This window comes from Haliotis asinina, chromosome 2 (genome assembly GCF_037392515.1).
Source record: "Haliotis asinina isolate JCU_RB_2024 chromosome 2, JCU_Hal_asi_v2, whole genome shotgun sequence".
Taxonomy (NCBI): Eukaryota; Metazoa; Mollusca; class Gastropoda; order Lepetellida; family Haliotidae; genus Haliotis; species Haliotis asinina.
In genome coordinates this window covers 26,411,152-26,431,987 of record NC_090281.1, presented here as the reverse complement: position 1 = coordinate 26,431,987, position 20,836 = coordinate 26,411,152, and the positions used below count along the sequence as shown (strand labels likewise).

Genomic DNA, 20,836 nt, shown 5'->3' with positions numbered 1-20,836 from the left:
TTTGCTATGCCACAATCTCAGATTGTGGTTTGAATCTAAGACTCTGATTTTGATCCTTGGTTTTACAGAGCCACAATTGGTGTTGCTTCAACCAAAGTAGACAAGTGACGATCAGGGTTAGAATTGATCTTCAGTAACACATGCTTGTTGTAGAAGGCGCCAAACAGGATCGCGTCAGGCTTATTGACTTGTTGACACATGTTATCGTAGCCTAAGTGCACACTTTGATCACTAGATTGTCTGGTCCAGGCTGTTTACAGATTTCTGCCTTATAGCTGGAATATTACTGAGTGAGGCATAAAACTAAACTCACCCACTCCACTAAAGCAGAAAACAAGCATGGATGTACGGCATCACACTGGGCATTCATTCAAGTTTCAGCTGATAGTGATATAATGAGCATATGTTTCGATGCAGCATAAACACTCTCTCATTTACACCACAGATAACTCAAAAACTACATGCTGTGTTGCTGTTTACACTGATCAGAAGTGTGGAAGGAATCATGTATGTGCTTGTTGGAAATGTAATGAGGCCGTAAGATGTAAACATTTGCACTCAGGGACTTATTTTATTAATATATCCCAGTGTTAGTGGTTTTCGACGGTATAATACAAAAACGTAATTTGTATCTTTAATATAATTTTAAGATTTGATTTTGCTAACCTTGAGTGATGAAGGTATATGCATCTATTTCACAAAAAGTATGATGTGTTTCCAACAAAAAATAGCGTTTATGACGTCGTTTCGGCGAAACTGCAGTCACTTTTCACATCCGGGTATTTTTGTATGTGTTTTCGACGGTGAACCATACTTTTTCCTCAGCACTGCGAGAGAGTGTTTTGATCACATGGCTTCCTGTTTCATACATAACCTGTCACTAGCAGACGACTGACTGACCTTGTTGAATCTTGCTCGCTATTTTTTGTTATGCAGGCAATTGATTTTGCATCTGAAGTGGTATTAACGATCGAGGGTAAATAATATTGTTGTTTATTTGCTCTTTACATAACTTAATTTCTTGATTTCAATTGTCAATAAAACGTCTCACGACAGGAACTGGGCATCCGCCCTACCGATGAAACTGTTTGCACACTCCGATCACGCACGTATTTCCTCGATATAGCACTGGCAATACAACCGTTGAAATCACCAGAACATCGAATTCCGCTCGCTTTGGGATAATGGATGTATACTTTCACAGTTAAATGATCCCATTCGTTCTTTCTATTTTAAAGATGAAGCCTTTTCTGCTTCATTGTATCCAAGGTAGGCAGTTGCCAATGTGAAAGACAGTGGGTTTTTTTATTCAGTGTCTATCCAAGAATAACCAGATTTGCATATATTTTCAATGTGCCATACCTGTTAATTATAAAATGTCTTCATCTTAAACTATGACCTTCACTTCCAATACAATTTCAAGTTTAATTTGACAAAATTTGCAGCGGGGATTATGCTACCTTAGTGACAACTGCTGGTTGCATAAAATTCATTCTTGATTTTTTGCTGAAAGAGATTCCATTGGGCAGTTAGCACAATAAGTAAAGTATTCTGATATTTGCACACAAAAAAAAGATATGCTCGTTTAGATAGTTCCAAACTCATCAGTAGTATCCAAAGTCAGTCTTAAGATTACGCTTTTAGTCTAGAATGATTTGGCAAGTCTATATTGTCTCAGCCATGTTTTAGCCTCTAACTGGCTTTGTTTTGTTTGTGAATATATGTTGCTTTTGTTTATTTATAATCAAGTTAGCTTTATTTATTGGACTGTATGTCAGTCTACATCACTAGATGCATAACAAATGTTACAGCCTTATTTCCACCACATAACAGTCACAGCACTAGATAATACACTGTTCTTACCTCCTCAAAACTCTGTTTACTGTGTAGAGCTCTGTATACAATCACTGCATGTTCTGGTCAGGATAGGGGCGGTAGGGTAGCCTTATGGTTAAAGCATTTGTTCATCACATCAAAGACCCAGTTTCAAAATCCCACATGATTATTGCAACTTGGGAATCCCATGATATTGCTGGACTATTGCTAAAAGAAGCATAAACCGATACTCACTCACTCACTCACTCACTCACTCACTCACTCACTCACTCACTCACTCACTCACTCACTCACTCACTCACTCACTCACTCACTCACTCACTCACTCACTCACTCACTCACTCACTCACTCACTCACTCACTCACTCACTCACTCACTCACTCACTCACTCACTCACTCACTCACTCACTCACTCACTCACTCACTCACTCACTCACTCACTCACTCACTCACTCACTCACTCACTCACTCACTCACTCACTCACTCACCCACGCACCCACCCACCCATTCCCTGGTCAGGATATAACACTTCAAGCTGCACTCTGTGGAAACTTCTTTGGTGGCAGTTGGTGTGAATCATAGCTTTTCTTTTTTCGACAACTTCTCAGAAACGTAATGCCTGTTGAGATAAACATTTGAAGAGAAGATATTTATCAATGTCTGTGTTTAAAAGTAGGTTTTTCTTAATGCTAGAATATGTATCAGTTCGCAATAGGGTAGCATGCAGAAATAAAATCATGAATATGTAGTCCAGATCTTATGTGCATGAAATTTTCATTACAATCCTGAATCATTTCAAAATTTCATGGGATTTTTTCTGATGATGTTTGAAGGTACTTTTTAAAATTAGATAGATTAGAATCTATGCTTGAAAAACAGGCATGCAAAATATCTTTTGTGTGTTTTTATAATTTTATTATTATTATTTTTATTATTATCTTATAATTTATATAAATTAATCGAACACTTGATAGGGACATGGGTATTGAGTAATATACACTGAAATTGCTTATTAAGGAATTAGAGAGTTGAACATTCAGTGTCAACATACATTGTTCTGTGCAAGTTGATTTAGCTATTACAGTGTATCATGCTTCAAAACCCATAAAGGTCCCGGGGTAGAATATGCCTTCAGCAACCCATGCTTGCCATAAAAGGTGACTATGCTTGTCTAATGGGATCGGGTGGTCAGACTAGCTGACTCGGTTGACACATGTCATCGGTTCCCAATTGCGCAGATCGATGCTCATGTTGTTGATCACTGGATTGTCTGGTCCAGACTCGATTATTTACAGACCGTCGCCATATAGCTGTAATATTGCTAAGTGTGACGTAAAACTAAACTCGCTCGCTCGCTCATGCTTCAAATTCTTTCTCTACTTCAAACCATGACTGAATTTGACAACTTTGGTGTCTAAAAAGCAACCTCTTTGAATCAGTGTGTCAGACTCAGTGACTTGGTTCTTAGTGTGTCATCATGAACCTCTGTCATTGGTTGTTTCTCATGACATGAAGTACTGACTGTTGTTGTACAGGTACAGTTATTGACAAGTTGGAGTGTTGGTCATCAGTATATTCAAGGGCTGCGCAATATGACCGGTTTTCCAGTTCAGACATGAAGACGATATGTATCACGATACAGTGATCAAAACCAGTATTTTGACATGCATTCAGTAAACTTTGTAACACAGAGGAAGCCATTGTTTGTTGTAAAATGCTGAAACCCCAATGACAATATTATGGTGCCAAATACCAGGGCAAAGACAGCTGTATGGGTTTGGAAAAGTTCACATTGATTATTTTGTCATGATTAAAAGTTTTTATTAAATTTAATCAAACATTGTGAATGTGTTTTTTGCTTTATAAATCAAGCAGTAACTCGATTGAAAGTGATATATATTGCAATATATATCACAGTATATGCTTTCATTTTGCAGTATATGCTTTCGTATCTCAATATGAAAATTCTTTTCAGTGAGCACACTTAGTATTTTCATAAACTCACCAATGTTCAAAAGGCTTCCTGATAGATAAGATGATAAACAGGTGATGAGCAGTTTTTGTTTTCAAAAGTACAGGCATTAGTGAGTTTTGGATATTTTTCAGTTTAGACAAGACTAATAATATTTTCTGTTTTACAGATTTTTGTTCTCAGAAAATCTAATGGCAGGAGGGAAAAAAAATAAAAATAAAATCCCTAATCAAAGTGATATTCCTTCTAACTGATCAAAGTATATTACATATATACAAAGTACATGAGTCACAAATTTTTTTTTGTAAGTTTACACGCTTGGCAAATAAAGTCATTAGGATTTTATATTTGGATGGGGAACGTGAATTTATTCTTTTTTTCTTGAAAACATTTGGCAGGCTGATCTGTAAAACAAGAAATATGATTTGTCAGTGGCCTTGTTAGAAATAGGTGAAAATGTATTATGAATACTATCTCAGTGCATGAATTACCCTTCTGTATAACTAACTACACTGAACGAACCTGATGGAATTATGTTCCACATTTGTGAATGTTGTTGACAGATTCATAGACCAAATGAATAAAACATGGCTTAATGTCAGGCTCATGAAAGTTCAGAATCCCAGCAATATGCAACTTATGTATCTTCATAATGTTTCCAGAAATAATTTTATTACCAAAGGCGGTCGAAATAATTGGTACAAGCTGAGCATGCATTTCATTACTGCATCGGTTATTGCCACCATCCCTTTTGCCACTGGGAGATATGGGTGCATAACTCATGCAGTGATTACCAGTGATACAGTGATGCCTTGGGTTATACCAGGAACTAGGGGCATGGGTTATAAAGCTTATATCCACCTGCTGTGTAGGTAAATGTAGTACATACCTAGGCTGAATGCTGCTTGGTACTAGAATGTGTACAATGTACAACAGTTAGCAACACATTCATGGAATATTCCCTGCCTGTTTGATCACCTTCATCTGTCTGATATAATGTTAACTGGAGAGCAGCCTTTTCAGAAGGCTACTTATTGCACCACAGTGTCTTATGTATAAAAGAAAAAGGTTGTATTCATGATTAGCTAATTTGGATAGTTGGTTACATTGACATTTTTAAAAAGTTACAGTAGCCTCTTAATTTCACAGTATTTATTGCATGTCTCTTAAGTACATATCTACTAGATAAGAATTATTTTTAGAATTCTCAGAACTTTTTTTTAATATCTCTGAAAAAAAACACAGTAAAATTAATAAATTTGTTTAACATACAAACACTAGATTTATCACATATGTGTATTGATATGTGATGGTAGATATCAACAGTATTTGTTATTTTCTAATCCTCTGGCACAGGAATATGTGATTAAAGTTTGATATTGCCTAAGTGGTGATTTGACATATAATTTTCACTTGAAAGTTTTCCTACTGGAAAAAATAATCTGATATTGTTGAAATCTTTTGTGACATTTTGTTTAAGGCTACATTTTCCCTTTGGCAATATTAAATGAAGCAAAATACATAACCTCTTTTGGCAAAATCTGTTCATCAAGAAATATGTTCCTGGAACTATCAACGTTCCATATAAACTGACTGAAAGGTGTATTGTGTCTTTGAAACTGTATGATTGCAATTACTTAAATAACAATCCTTTCTCTTTTAATTTTTGTAGTGTGTCTGCTGTAAATAGTGCAGTAAATAAGCATAGCAACTTTATTTGATGCAAATCTAAATTTGTTCTGGTATTTTTTTTAAGTTTTGAATGAGTGATCCTCTTTTAGCAACATGCAGAACAATATCATGGTGGGATACACCAGAAATGGGGAAATAAACCCAGGTCATCTCTGTGACAAGTGAACACTTTTACCACTAGGCTACCCCACTGCCCTTTAGCTTTGAAATGCAAACAGTATTGAAACATTTATACTCTGTTGTGTTGTAAATTTGCCAGATGGTATTGATACGGTTTTGATGCATTAATTTGCACAGATCAGGCAAAACATTTCACAAACCTCTGAGTCTGAGTCAGAGAAGAAACTGCCTAGTTATGTGTAGGAAACAGTTGCAAGGAATATCTCACCATGGCCTGCAACCTCTGACAACAGCTACTGCTGTTCTGGTTAAATTTTGGTTAAATTCTACTTTTACTGAGGCGGGGCTAACATCCCTCCCCTTTACTGTACAGGAGATGTGTTTTGGTTGGTGGTAATTTTTCTCACAATCCTTGACTGCAATATGTTCACTTCATCCCAACCCTTAATTCAGTGCTAAAGGCCTAAATGTCTAAGTCTAGATTTTTCAGTCTCTGAATCTATCAGCCTAGTGGGGCTCCTTTTCAGTTCCAGGATTATGAAGTTTACTTCATTATCCTTTGTCTCATACAACTGCCAAAATATTAGTTGAAGATTATCTTCAACAACCCCAGCTGGTTGTAAGAAACCATATCGGACAGTGGGAAAGCATTGTGGTTAAAGCATTTGCTTGTCAGGATGAAAATCCATGTTTGATTCCTCACACAGCTACAATTTTATGGTGTCTTCCATCATGATAGTCATGACCTATGAAAATGGTGTAAAACTCACTGTAAGAGGCCAGGCTTCACTTGTCCAAGTCTGTGACTTGGGTGATGCATGTCATTAGCCAGGCTATGATCACTACATCAACCACTGGGTGGTCTGATACAGACCTGATTATTTTCAGACCACCATTCTATTGAGTATTAGTGAATGCAAGGTTAAACATCAAACAAATTTCAAGTATTTTTTGTGCTATTAGTTTTTTCATAGTGTCTTTCACTTTACTCGTGTGCCATGCATTATTTAATACAAGCTTATTTCTGATCAGAAAGCTTTGTCAAAAACCTTCATTGATTGCACTTTGGGAAATTCTGATCCTCATTGAGTTTGCACAGTTGGGTACCACAGTCAAGTCAAATTAATGCCATGGGTAATGGAAATTCTGGTGCCAGGTTGAGATTGGAGAGATGGTGATGTCACTTCCAATATAAACATTTGGTCGCAGGTCATGATAGAACAGAGATATTGTATCTAGTCTATCTCACAGTCCCTGAACCACATTAGTTTCCTTTAGCCTTCCTGCAATACTTAGAATCCCTAAATGAAACAAGTCTAGACCTCCTCAGGTTCAGGCTGAATCTCTGGTCTCCTTTTCTCTTGAGGGGCTCCTTTTCAATTTAATTGGGTTTATTTGTCAATTTTAAGTCAGTCAGAATTATTTAAATTCAGAGGGAAACTTTCAGTCTTTGTTTTCCTTTTCAATTTATATGGGTTACTTTGTTACCATCAAAACTATATATTTATTCAGAGACTAAGCATTAGTTTATATTGTACCCTGCATCACAGAGGATGTCATCTGGAACACTTGTCACCTGAACACACCAGTGTATCTGCCCCAATTACTGTACACATGTTGAGCAGGCTTTCTGCTGTCAGTGTAGAAACTAGAGAGAAATTAGGGAACTGTGTTAATCTTCTAGATTCCACCTGGGAAATCTGAGACAGCACTTACTGGCCGACTTGTTTAGACTGGTCACACAGTGGGTACAGCTTATCATTCAGTCAGGTAGAGTTTATTTAGCTCTGTAACAATATATTGATGCCATAGAAACAAATGTTTGTGAAAAATATGATCTGGTACAATGCACAAAGTTTGTTTTTATTAATGCTATATGTCATTTTAGTGAATCTATTCAAATCATACAAACTGACAATCTTATATCAATATTCCCTTTGTTGTTTAATGTCCTGTTCAGCACAAACAAGATAACCATAAGCATCTGGTAAAAAAAAACAGGTCAAAACTACAAAAACAGAAAGCGTATGATCAGTAACAAGAAAGAGTGATAACAGCCCCATTGATCCAGCTTTGATTCCCTACATGGGTACCATGTGTGAAGCCTTTTCCTGTTTTCCCCTGCCTTGATACCTCTGGACTATTAGCAAAAAATAGGCTGAAACACACGCACACACGCACACACTCACTCACACACTCACACACTCACACACTCACTCACTCACTCACTCACGCACTCACGCACTCACGCACACAGGCGTACATGCACACACATACTTACTTTCATTTTCCTTATGCATTGGGTTGATTTAAATTTATGCCTTGCCTTCACCCAGAATCTGTGTAATGTTCCTTTAACTGTTATACAAATTTAACTGTTCCTTTACAAATTCCCACATGGATCATGGATAGCTGTGGTGAACATGATCAGTTGCATCCGTTGTAAAGAATCTGGTGTATTTCCGGCTCTCTTTTGTTTTCTTTTCTTTCTCGTTTGAATTAAGGTTCTCCAACCAAATGGTTTCATGTCATCTTCACTCTTATCCCAGCTGTAGAAACATTGTGACTCATTAAGTAATCTCACATACAATACACGTGTGCTATGCTGTGCTTAATAAATTCATCCAACAAGAATGACCAGCCAGCCTGTAGCAGTATTCTTGGCTCCATTGTTTTGGAATATACATTTTGAAAGGCAACAACTATTTCTGAGACAAACTGATAGTCTCACTTTCACTTGCTGCTACAACAAATGAGTCAAATGCTGTTCAAAAGCCCAACTCAAGTATAAACAAGAGCTACCTCCCACACAGAATAACACCAGGGACCTCCATGCCTGTAGATCTCAGTATGCGCTGCCAGTCATCTTGGAGCTCATACTTTCTGCAGTGTGTGGACACTATCTACCTGCTGCTGTCATTTTTAGTTGCCATATGTCAGGGGTATTGTACTCCTGAAGTTAATGCGTCATGACAGTTGTACCTGTGTCCTTAATTCACCTGCCTTTATCTTAAGTTAACAGCTTTTAACATGTTCTGGGTCCACTGGCACAAAGCAATCTTAGCACTACAGTAATTGTAATTCCCATTCTCCAACATAGGCTTAAGATAGTCATAGTGCTAAGATTGCTTTGTGCAAGTGGGCCCTGTACTGCTTGGCCTAAAAATTAGTTCAGGCTGTAGCTGTTTGTCTTGGCATCAGTACTTGAAGATTCACGGTGGTTTTAAGAATATAAATGTACAAATGACAATTAGTAGTTTGACATGACAGACACACAACATGTACATTAATGCATAAATTATTTTTCACCTCTCCTGAAATTAAATTTTGTTTGAGTATTTTGTCAGCTCATTTGTCATTCTGTCTTCATGCACTGACTCCAGTTCGTGATGTGCCCTATAACAAACTGTAACAATCCCAGGATCTTGCAGCTTGTCAATGGTCCAAATATAATCTCTCACTCTGTGAAGTTTCTTTAGAAGAATAGGTCCCCGGTAATGTATGGTGGTCTCCCTGTGGAGATTCTGGAGCTGTAAAGGTCCCCCAAACCTTTGAACATGTGCTTGTCTTCTATGATGAATTCCCTGGCAGAATAGGTCACCAGAACCTGAGCTTGTCTACCTGTGTAGAATTTTAGGTGGATTAGGTTTCCACCATTCCATAATCAGAATTGATATGTGTGTCATCTGGCTCATCATGTGTCACCTGGTGGACCATTGTAACCTGGGTGATTGTGTAAAATGCCTCGGGCCTACAAGTCTTGCAAGGCTCTACTTCCGGTAGTAAGCTGGTCCAGAAGCATCTTTGCATGCGTCAACTTATAATATGCAAGACAGGGTCCAGCTCACTTTCCTGACCAGATTTCTCATGACAAGCATACATTCAAGGACCCGTTCTGGTTGCAAACTGCATGATCACCCAATATGACTTTACTAGAACGGACCAAATGTAAGTTGTGGGTCACTGGAAGTTAAAGGCCCTATTATTTGCCTTCAAAATTACATAGTGGTAGAGTACTATGATACATCTGTGTATTGCTGACAGTATGTACTGACAACTGTTTCAGGTGGTGTTTGTTCTGACTGGGGACTGTGGCAACAACACACACAAGGGCTTCAAAGCCTATGAGGAAATTGCCTCCACTAGTTCTGGACAAGTTTTCCTACTCAAGAAGTCCCAAGTCAACCAGGTACACCTGGGTCACCATCAGTCTTTGTATTCTTTGTTTATGCATTCTTTGACCTTGCTCTTTATATAAGACCAGCCAGTATATTGGATCACCAGTACCAAGAATCAGGAGAACTAAAAGGATGAGCCTGAAGTGCTGAAGGGTGTCTAACACCAGAAAATGAGAAAAAAGGATAAAATGTTTGACTTTCTTCTAGATCAGTTGGTGAAGAAGTGGTAACATGGTTAAAGTGGACCTGTGGAGGTCCAGAGTAGAATAGACCTTCAGCAACCCATGCTTGCCACAAAAGGCGACTATGCTTGTCATAAGAGGCAACAAATGCGATTGTCAATGGCACAGATCAGTGGTCATACTGTTGATCACTAGATTGTCTGGTCCAGACACGATTATTTACAGAGTGCGTCCATATAGCTGGAATATCGCTGAGTGCGGCGTAAAACTAAACCCCCTCACTCACTAGTGGTTAAAGTGTTTGCTCATCATCCTGAAGACCTGGGTCCCATTTCACAAAGCCCTCAAAGATATAATAACTTTCCTCATAGCATTCATACCTCCTGTGTTACAATATAGGAGGTACAAATGCTACAAAAAGTTATCAGATGTTACGTTTACAAGAGCTTTGTGAAACGAGGCTCGGGTTGATTCCATACATGGGCACACGGTGTGAAGCCCATTTCTGGTGTCCCAGCCATGATATTGCTTGAATATTGCTGAAAGAGGCATAAAACCCAACTCACTTGCTCTAAATCAGTCTGTTTACCATAGTTTTAGTAAAGGTTTGGCATTAGGATGCTTTTATGTACTTCTTTTTCTCTTTGACCAGAAATCTCCTTGAACTATGAATTGCTGGTTATTTGTCTCTTGTGAATGAAACCTAAAGTCATTGTCATCATTTAATTCCTTGTTTGCAATCGGGTCTTCCTTAAATGAGGTGGTGGGGTAGCAGTGGTTAAAGCATTCGTTTGTCATGCCAAAGATGGGAATTAAATTCCCCACATGGGTTCAAAATGTGAAGCCTTTTTCTGGTGTCCCCCGATGTGATATTGCTGGAATATTGCTACAAGCGGCGTTAAACACGCTCAAAATGATCATGTTTGGTGGGTGTAGGTGCTGAACTTTGTGCGAGTTGCGGTACAGGCTCGGAAGGTCAACCTGATGTCAGTGGACCAGGACTCCGCTAGGACACAGACTTTCCCCATCCCCATCGACTCTCAGCTTCAAGAGATCACAGTATCGGTCAGTGGGGAGACACCAAGAATAATACTCAGAGACCCAGACGGTATGTTCTCCTTGGTACTGTAAAACTGAGAGAGTAAATGTAGACCGTAGAGATAGTGCAAGATCCAGATGGTTAGTATCAACCTCCTGGACTTGCCCTTGAGTCACTGATGATCTTCAAAGACCTCTTTGATAGGAGTATAGACCCTGTATAGTTTTACAAGGCGTAACATCTCTTTTTGCTTTCTGTAGTGATAATTGCTTTCAACACATGTGCACTTCAGATAAATTAATATTCCAACCACAGCCCCAAATCTACTCAGAAGAGCATGCATTTGCTCTGTCCTTCTCATGTAAGTACTGTGCTTCTCATCTGAACACTGTCCTTTGACCCATGGTACAGTGAAACCTCATTTGTCAAGACACGGTTGATGAAAACACCATCAAATGTACACCGACATTCCATCATTATTTACTAATCAGGATTTCAAATGAAATGCATCAAATGAAATGTGGGTGCTTTATTTTTATCAGAAGTATATATTTCCTGAGATATTGCATTCACAAACATACCTATGTGATAAACGTTGGTGTGAATCATTGAAGCAGTTGCAATCTCGGATTTGTTCATAGACTGTCACAGCTGCAGTACCTTTCTAATCAGCGTCAATCCCTACTCAGACAGAAAAAGTGTATATGGATGACAACTGCCTTAATTCAAGAGCATGACATCTCAATACAAGAACCTTTATTGAAGCATCATACTTTAGAATTAAAGAAGTTGTCATCCATGTATACTTTTTCAATCTGATTTCCGATTTTGAAAAATGCCACTCAAATAAGTAATCCCTACTCACACTCCCTCCAACTTCCAGGCAACCAGGTCCCAATAGGCGACTCCCTGTTCGAATATGACAGCTCCCAGAACTACATTAAGGAACTGTTGAACATCAAGAACGTGTTGATCCACAACGTGAAAGACCCCACTCCAGGCATGTGGGAACTGGAGGTGGCCAGTGGCAGCCCACACACCATCAGAGTCACTGGTCTCAGCACTGTTGACTTTGCTGCAGGCTTTGCCAAGAAACCAGGAACCGACTTCTCTCAAACCAGCCTCAGACCTGTTGACGGTACGTATGTATTATCTATTATAGTCCTGACCAAGCAAACTTATTATTTTATACATTTGCTGATTCAAAATTTATAATTACCCTATGACCCGTAAAACTGCCCAAAGTGTGGATTCTGGGTTAGAAGATGTCCCTCACTGCTTTGCCTGATCACATATCAGTCACACTTGTTGATTGTGTCTCAATTTACCCCAAGACATGAGTTTAGTCCAGACATAACTATGTACAGAGTGCCATCATATCAGCTAGAATATTGCTGTGGGGCTTTAAACAACATAACCCCCGTAGACATCTTGAACAAAAGTATGATTTTTTTCTTATCCTGACTCATGCTTATTTGTTTGAAGATAGTGGAACACATGAAATCCCTTGAAGTTCCTTTCTTTTGAAGCAGACGTACAATCACACTCACCCACTGGAAGCCTCCCGTTTCCTGCCACATCGGTCACATGACCAGCCCTGTTTGTCACTCTCTCCTCCTTCGCCCGACAAGACAGAGTCAGCTTGAGTGCCTATAAAGCGTTAAATATCCTTTTATACTTTGGTCATTTACACAAAGTTTAGTAGTATATGGCTTTGGTCTGTATTAATTATCATTACGATATGAAATTGTGGATTAATTTACGAATTTTTCATGTTGTTGAACATATATTTCATCAGCTGAGATTACATTTTCACTGATGAAATTGTGCTCCTGGTGTAGGTTATGGCTGTAACCAACTGTTCTGCATCATTATGTCCTCCTTGCACTGTTATTTGTTCTTCTAGTGTTCACTGTGAACTTGGTAAGAATTTTGTTTGTATTTGTTTACTACTCAAATACATGCTAAAACATTTTTACGTAGGCTCTTTCATGTCATGTCTGGCAATTAGTACTGGGCCCATTTTCATGCGCAACAGTAGCTCATGGGAAGGAAGGAATGCTCATGCACCCCCGCCTCCAGTTGTACTACTGAAGGTCATCGGTGAGATAAAATAGACAACTATGCTGCAATTGACTTTTGACACGCTTTGTCATGGCCAGGGAGAGAATGGTTTCCAGTACTCATCAAGGAACTAGGACTAGGACAACTATGAATTAGTCTCCCAGAATGGAAGAACCAACTTCATCCATCCACACACCAAACAAGCCCATAGACATCGTTCCAACTACACGTAAGAATCGTATCAAAGCCTGTTTGAAACCTCAAGGATATTCCACTAGAGCGTCAAGGCAGTCACCTTAGCTCTATGTAGTTCTACTTGCTCATAATACAACGAAAAATGGATGCGATCTGAGACATACACCAAGTAGACGGGCGTCACTGCAACGAAAGACACACATCCTCAAGTAGCGGAGGATATCTACTTATATCAGCTACTGCATACTAGAGGACTTAAAGATTCTACACTATTCACCTTCTTAGCAGCACTGATCTCTGTCAACACCAGGGGATCTGGGGTCAAGCTGATGAAAGTGGTGGTTTTACTCGCCCTACTAATCTCGTTCAAGCGAGACCAGCAGCAATGCAGATTTAAGGCACCAGCTTGGAACTTGAATGTTGTACTTCAGCATCTCACCAGTGACACTTATAAGAGCCTTTAGATCAGACACTCCTTCGAACTGTTGACAGACAATGCTGCTTGTATTCACAATACCTACAGCAGCACGATTCGACACTTATTGTGAGATTACACACCAAGGACTGTGATGGAATTTTATCACCAAAAATCAACTGCCTGGACAACTGGTATTACAATTCCACCTCACAGCAGTACTGACAGTGCTTGGGCTACATGATACACAGGATTTATCATTATGATCAGTCAGAGCGTTGAAAATACATCTTCAGTGAACTTAGTCAAGGAGACAAAAGTTCACCTACGGAAGTATCGCACAAAACTATCTCAGGATGGATGAGAGCCATTATACTTAGGGCTACAAAGCAGCAGGACTTGAACCTCTGCAAGGTTCCAATCTGCATGAAGTAAGATCCTTGGCATCGACACCCGCTCTACATGGAAATAGCTCGCTTACAACGATGATGGAGTGCTGCTTTTGGAGATCATCCATGGTGTTTGCCAACCACTACCTATGAGACATCACCACTGAGGACATCGCTGGCATTCACCAGTTTAAGCCACTTGTTGTGCCACAACACCTAAAGATTCCACACTCACCCCTTTTTTGCCAAGAGTGATGATGACCCTGTACTTGTAAAGGTGTTACTTGTACATGCAGAAGGGTCGAAACTGTATGATGAAGACATCATGAAGAAAGAGTTGCTATAGATAGCTAGTTGGAGGAAGAAACTAGTATATCTAAAATCTCACTCTTTATCACGTGACTTGTTGAGACCAAGATGCTCTGTGGAGTAAAATGGTTGAGAGTCCATGTACAAGATACCTGTACATGTGAAGGGTCACAAATTGTGTTATTAGGAATCTTGACAAACAGTTGCATTAGACACTAGCTGATCTATATGTCATCACGTTCCAGTCAGTGCCTCCTTCACAAGAAGAGAAAATTTGACTGGATGTGATTCCCCTGGTACTCGTAATGAAGATAATTGTACAAGTGAAGGGTCACAAGTTGTCTTGATGGGAATCTTGACATACAGTTGCATTAAACACAAGCAGGATGCTGACTGATCTATATATCATATATATCATCATGTTCCAGGCCACGATTGCTTCATGGAAGAGAAGTTCAACTGGATGTGATCCCCCTGTTTCACAGATGAATATTAGAAAATAGGACTGAATTACCGCGGTAACAGTTCCGGGGGGTGGGGTGGGTGAGTACTGGACGTACTTACATGGCAGCCAACAGAATCCATTGTGGTCTGACCCACTGCCGATTCTGTCGGATTCTGTTAGCAATTAAGCATACGTCAGGGTAAGATAAATATGTAATTTTATGAATAAAATTGATATTTTATGATTATCCTGGCTCTTGACGGCAAGCCTTGGCTACCACCCCTCTCAGACACTTGGGATTTTCTGCAGTTCTCGTGTCAGGCTTATGGAAGTACAGAGAAAGTGTCAGGGCTGATCATATGACCGATGTGGCGGGAAGCTGGGAGTGAGTGTGACTGTATATCTGCTTCAAAGAAGGGAACTTCAAGGGATTTCAGAGAGGGAGGAGATAAGCAAATAAACATGAGTCAGGATAAGTATGAAATATCAATTTTATTCAGAAAATTACACACTTTTCAAGTTAAGTCTGATAGTACAACGAATTGGGTCTGTTTAATCTGTTAAGACATCTTAGTTTTGACCTTGTTTAAACATACGGTGATTGATAATTTGATCAATTTTTATTATTTTTCCTTTGCCACAGTTTTTCTCAGGTAGCTCAATTTCTTGTACAGAGTTACATACACTAGTATGTAGTTTCTTGTACAGAGTTACATACACAAGTATGTAGTTTCTTGTACAGATTTACATACACAAGTATGTAGTTTCTTGTACAGAGTTACATACACTAATTGTGCCTGGATATTCAGCTTCATGTTTTTGGTTGTTGCTTTCAATGACTTACATTTTGTCCAAAACATGCCATTACATGTCATGATTTTGTTACTGTTTTTTCATCACAGTACGGCTAAATATTGCCTTTGCAAAATTTTACCTTTTTTAAACTCTAACTACTGTTACAAGCAACATGAACTAAATATCACTAATCCTTCTTATTCTCCAGGAATTCCAACTCATGTGGTGATCAATGCAACTGACCTTGACCCTCCTGCCACACTGACTCGACTGGAGCTGGTAGACCTAAAGGGAGAGGCACTCATTGAGTTTCCCGTTTCCCGAGATCCAACCAACCCTGCCCTCTACAATGTCACATCCTTCATTCCACCCAACGAATTCTTCTACCTCAAGGTTGTACAGTAATGCCTTTGTCATTGGCTTTCTTCTGACTAATCCTTCTTTTTTTTCTTTTTACTTATTTTCATTGTCATTCTTTTTGTGTTGTAGCTGCTGTTGTTTTTGTCATTGCTGTTGAACTCTTCATTCACAGGTTGATGGTATAGACCACCAGGGTTATGTACTGCGGAGAACCACACCAACAGCCATCAGCCCACGCGTTCCAACAGCACCAACAGTGTCTATGCCAGATCTTACACGAGGTTTCTTCGACCAGACAGCGACGTTGACATGCACGGTGCAGAGTTTAGTTCCCTACACTGTCCGATGGTTCCGAAGGGGAGTCCAAATGGGATACGACATGAGCTTCTAGTGAGTTGATCACTTTGCTGTTTTAGAAGAGTACAGTTGGATTTTTTCTTTCTGCAAAACTTGTTAGATATATGTGGCAGACCCCAAAGTGGTGCATTTTGGTATTTAGAGGTTTTTGTGGTTTATTATTTTCTCGATTGCCATGGAAACGTTTCGAAAGTCTCAAAAGTGAGAGGTGTGTTTCGTTTCCGGAGCAGAACTCAAAAACCATTGAATATTTTTCTGAAAAACATGGTAGATATATGTGGCAGACCCCAAAGTGGTGCATTTTGGTATTTACAGGTTTTTGTGGTTTATTATTTTCTCGATTGCCATGGAAATGTTTCGAAAGTCTCAAAAGTGAGAGGTGTGTTTCGTTTCCGGAGCAGAACTCAAAAACTTCTTAATATCTGTTAGTAAAACTTTTCAGATATGTGTGGCAAACCCCAAAGTGATTATTTTCTCGGTTTCATGAACACTTTGAGGACTTCGTTTCCGGAGCACAACTCGAAAACCATTTCATATCTTTCAAAAGATCTTGGCAGATGTATGAGACAGATCTTGAAATGGTGACTTTTTCTGATTACAGATATATGGCATTTATATTTTTCATGAATTCCATGGGAACAATTCAGACATGGTCTAAAAACACAATCAGTAACTGTCAGTTAATTTGTCCTTTCAAATATGTGGTAGCCGGGGGGGATATGTCATCTTCTGATATGTCATGACTCTTGCTTGTCATGATATGACAGTAATATTGCCAAAGTGATTGCAATCTATGGCCAATAGATCTTAACTCACTCACTCACTCACTTACTCACTCACTCACTCACATCAACCGACCTGATGTCAGTGTACCATGTTAAGGGAGTCATTGCTCATGAGTCAGTACTACATTACCGTGGGAAAGATTGTCTTGACATAGCCTAACTATTGTCTCATTAAACATCCTAAACTATTACCTTGTGAAGGATTAATTCAAGTTCATTAACTGGGAAAAACCCACTTTATTTCAGTGACTCAGCCAATGCAACACTTGAGGTCCCCCGAGCAGGGTCCAGCTCAGAGGGCGACTATGTCTGTAATGCCACCAACATTGCTGGCAGTGCCACCACCAAGACGTATCTTGACATTAGCGGTATGTTTCAGTCTCATCCATATGGTACTTGATTTATTTGTAATAGATTTATACTACCACTGGAAAACTGAAATAATAAAATATTCCAGAGCGTTTGTTTCTCATTGTACACCTTTCTAGGGTCAAGGTGTCTGGTTTGTTTCATTGTTTGATAAAAGCATTGTAGTGGTGAAGAAAATGTTTCCAAAGAACAGTTGGTACCTTTTTGGAAGTGCCATCTGGAATGGATTTATCTGGCAAAGGTTTTAGTAGATACTTCATGAGTGGCAAAAGAAATGTTTTAGTTCCGATTTCTAGACTGTGATTACTATCTCCATTGCGATGAACAAATATCAGATTTTGACAGACAACTTTCCTGATTGTATTAAGTTTCATGTGGCTTAGAGGATGCCAGTGTTGGTACCCAAACTTTGTTGTATCAGGTATTCAAAAAGTGTTCTTGTTTCATCAGAGTGAAGGTCTCCTTGATTCCAGTGTTTTGTATTTGATTATATTAGTTGGAATTGAATGTTTCAGATCCACCACCAGTGATCTCCAAGACGTGGAACATCTCTGTTCTCCCCGGTGAAAGTGCTATACTCACTTGTAATGCCTTCAGTACAGTGGAGTTCAACATGACATGGTATAAACCTGGGCGATACGGACCTGTAGCTCTTGATCCTCGAGTCAGCGTCCTGTCAAATGGATCTCTTTTCATAAGGTGAGCTTCAGTCCTCATCTTTCTGTCAATCATATTTTGTTAATGTTGCAAGGCCTTTACGTGAAGTTTTGAAAGATGTCAACCTGCTGACAAAATAAGAACTAACAGCTGCCCAACAGCTTGTTTTGTGTCTGTGAGTGAGTGTAGCTTTTATCCAAATTTAGTTAAGTTATGTCAGTTAAACCATTAACAGGCTTCACAATAAGGAGAAGTGAACCTAGAATATTGCTTGACAAACAAACTGTTGGACCACTTTCTTTGTCTTTTTATGGGTTAAATGTCATTCATCACTAATTAAACAGACATCGAGCTTACATAAAATCTGCAACAATTTGAAAACTGACTTTTTTGTAGGTCTTGACCCTGTTATGATGCAGGTACTAATAAGCATCTGTCCCAATGACTCTTTGCCTGTACAGGCACTGTTTATTCATGTGCTGTTGTTGTGTACAGGAATGTGCAGAGGGAGGATGTGGGACGCTATGTCTGCAAGGCCAGTAATGAAGGAGGATCAACTGAGGATAAGGTCTTCCTCAGGCTTCAAGGTGAGATGTTATACATTGTACATGCACCACAAGTGACATATAGTGTGCTAGTACCACAGGCAAGATGTTGTATTTTGGATATATACCACAAATGAGATGTTTTATACAATGTTGCTACAAGAATTCAGATTTATAGACATATGCCACAAATAAGTATTATTGTATTGTGTATATACCACTGACGAAATATCATATATTATACATACTCTCAAGTAAGATTTTATACAATACATTAATTCCACAGGGGAGATATTTTATGTATACCACAGGTAAAATGTTATGCCATATGCCTGCTGTATACATGAAACTGGTGATACAAAGGATATCATGTCCTGTACATTATATATATAACATGTATGAAAATGAGAGGAGTGGTTTTGAAACATTAATATGCCATTTAAAGTAGATCAACAAAAAGTAATGCTATAATATTAGTGTTATATCATTGCTTATAATTTTCTGTTAATTGTAAAAGTAATAAATTTTTCGTCTTTTTCATATATATTTGACATTGACCTACGTGTTTAGAACCACCGATTGCCAGAACTATTCCACGGTCTCAGAACTTCCTCATTGGCCGAACCATCAACATTACTTGTGTTGCCGATGGATACCCTCCTCCAAACTACAGCTGGATGAGAGGAGGGAAGTTCATAGTTCCAACAAATCGAATTTATTTCAATGATGGTGTGCTGATAATAAAACGGATTAAACGAACTGATGAGGGTGACTATGAATGCTTGGCCAAAAACCCAGCAGGAGAGGACATAGCTATTGCTCGAGTAAATTACATTGGTGAGTATGTCATTCTCTTCTTTTCATTCTTGCTATAACCTAGTGTAGCCATGAGCCTGATCAAATTTATTGGATTTCTTTCCAGATGAGGAATGGCTACTCATGCCAAGCCAGACCTGCCTACCTAGCATATTTTGGCATTTTTTGTATGATTTTTTATCATTAAATACGACTATACACCCACATAGCAGATTGTGTGTCAATCATGTAGTTTCATTCCACTGTGTTGTTCAACGTTTAGCATTAACCATACTTGAGAATGTCCTTGTCTGTTATTCCATTATTGTACATCAGTGCCATCAACATGCATAACTGAGTCCTACCGATATAATCCGATTGCTTACGATTGGCAACAGCATGGATTACCATGCCATCGACAAACCTCAAACATCCAAAACTTTTCCTTTGATCAGAGGTTTATTAAGAAATATACTACCATCCCTGGAATCAGCAGGTCAACTAAAGGAGCCAATTGTTGGGAAGGCAATAATTTTGATTTTGTCTTATTTTTGCACCAAAACCAGGCATGTCTGTGTCCAGAAGTGTTAAACATTCAGCTTTCCTTTCACATAAAGCCAACACCCGTGAAGATCGGGGGTTAGAATTATGTTAAGACAAGACTGTCAGTTATAACTGGAACACAGTTCAGAGAAGTGCAAAACTCAACTTTTTCATGCAAATGTGTGTGGTGGAATAGTCAGGTCATGCTGAAGGCCCAGGTTCGATCTCACATGGGTACAGTGTGTGAAACACATTTCTGGTGAATCCTGTGTGTGATGTTGCTGGAATATTGTTAAAAGCGGCAAAAAACCAAACTCACTCACTCACTCACTCACTCACTCACTCACTCACTCACTCATTCATGCAAATGCATTTGGGTTAAGCTGTCAAGCATGTCACATCAAATCATTTTGCAGATTGTGTCCTTTCAAAATTGACTTCTGTTTTTATTACTGGTCTTGCCTGACATGCAAAATATGTTCCTACATGGCTGAATCAGTATTTTAACTTATACAGAAGCGCCACGTATTCGTCAGTATGAAAGAAGGATGCTGGTTGCTACTGGCGACCGAGCTCGACTAACGTGTGAGGCTGAGGGCATCCCAAGGCCAGAGATAACATGGTACAGAGGAGACCGTAAGGTGAAGGACATATTTCAGACATTCTTGTGATATTGGTATGTTCCAACATCCATAAATGTATAATAACTACATCAAAGTAAGCTTACGTCCCATTTTAAACTGACAGAGACTGTATAACTGAAGGTTTGTCCCTACCCATCGCTCAGCATTA

General features: G+C 39.0%; 1 protein-coding gene across 2 annotated transcripts in view; it reads left to right on the top strand.

Moving 5' to 3' along the window:
• LOC137273480 (hemicentin-1-like) overlaps nt 1-20,836 on the top strand; it is a 112,370-nt gene that overhangs the window by 16,954 nt on the left and 74,580 nt on the right. For both annotated transcript variants that reach the window (XM_067806188.1, XM_067806187.1), the window contains exons 3-12: nt 9,689-9,811; nt 10,919-11,090; nt 11,905-12,159; nt 15,842-16,026; nt 16,166-16,383; nt 17,382-17,503; nt 18,020-18,203; nt 18,657-18,748; nt 19,277-19,543; nt 20,561-20,685. In XM_067806188.1, coding sequence (XP_067662289.1) covers nt 9,689-9,811; nt 10,919-11,090; nt 11,905-12,159; nt 15,842-16,026; nt 16,166-16,383; nt 17,382-17,503; nt 18,020-18,203; nt 18,657-18,748; nt 19,277-19,543; nt 20,561-20,685 — 1,743 coding nt within the window. The remainder of the gene's footprint in view (nt 1-9,688; nt 9,812-10,918; nt 11,091-11,904; nt 12,160-15,841; nt 16,027-16,165; nt 16,384-17,381; nt 17,504-18,019; nt 18,204-18,656; nt 18,749-19,276; nt 19,544-20,560; nt 20,686-20,836) is intronic.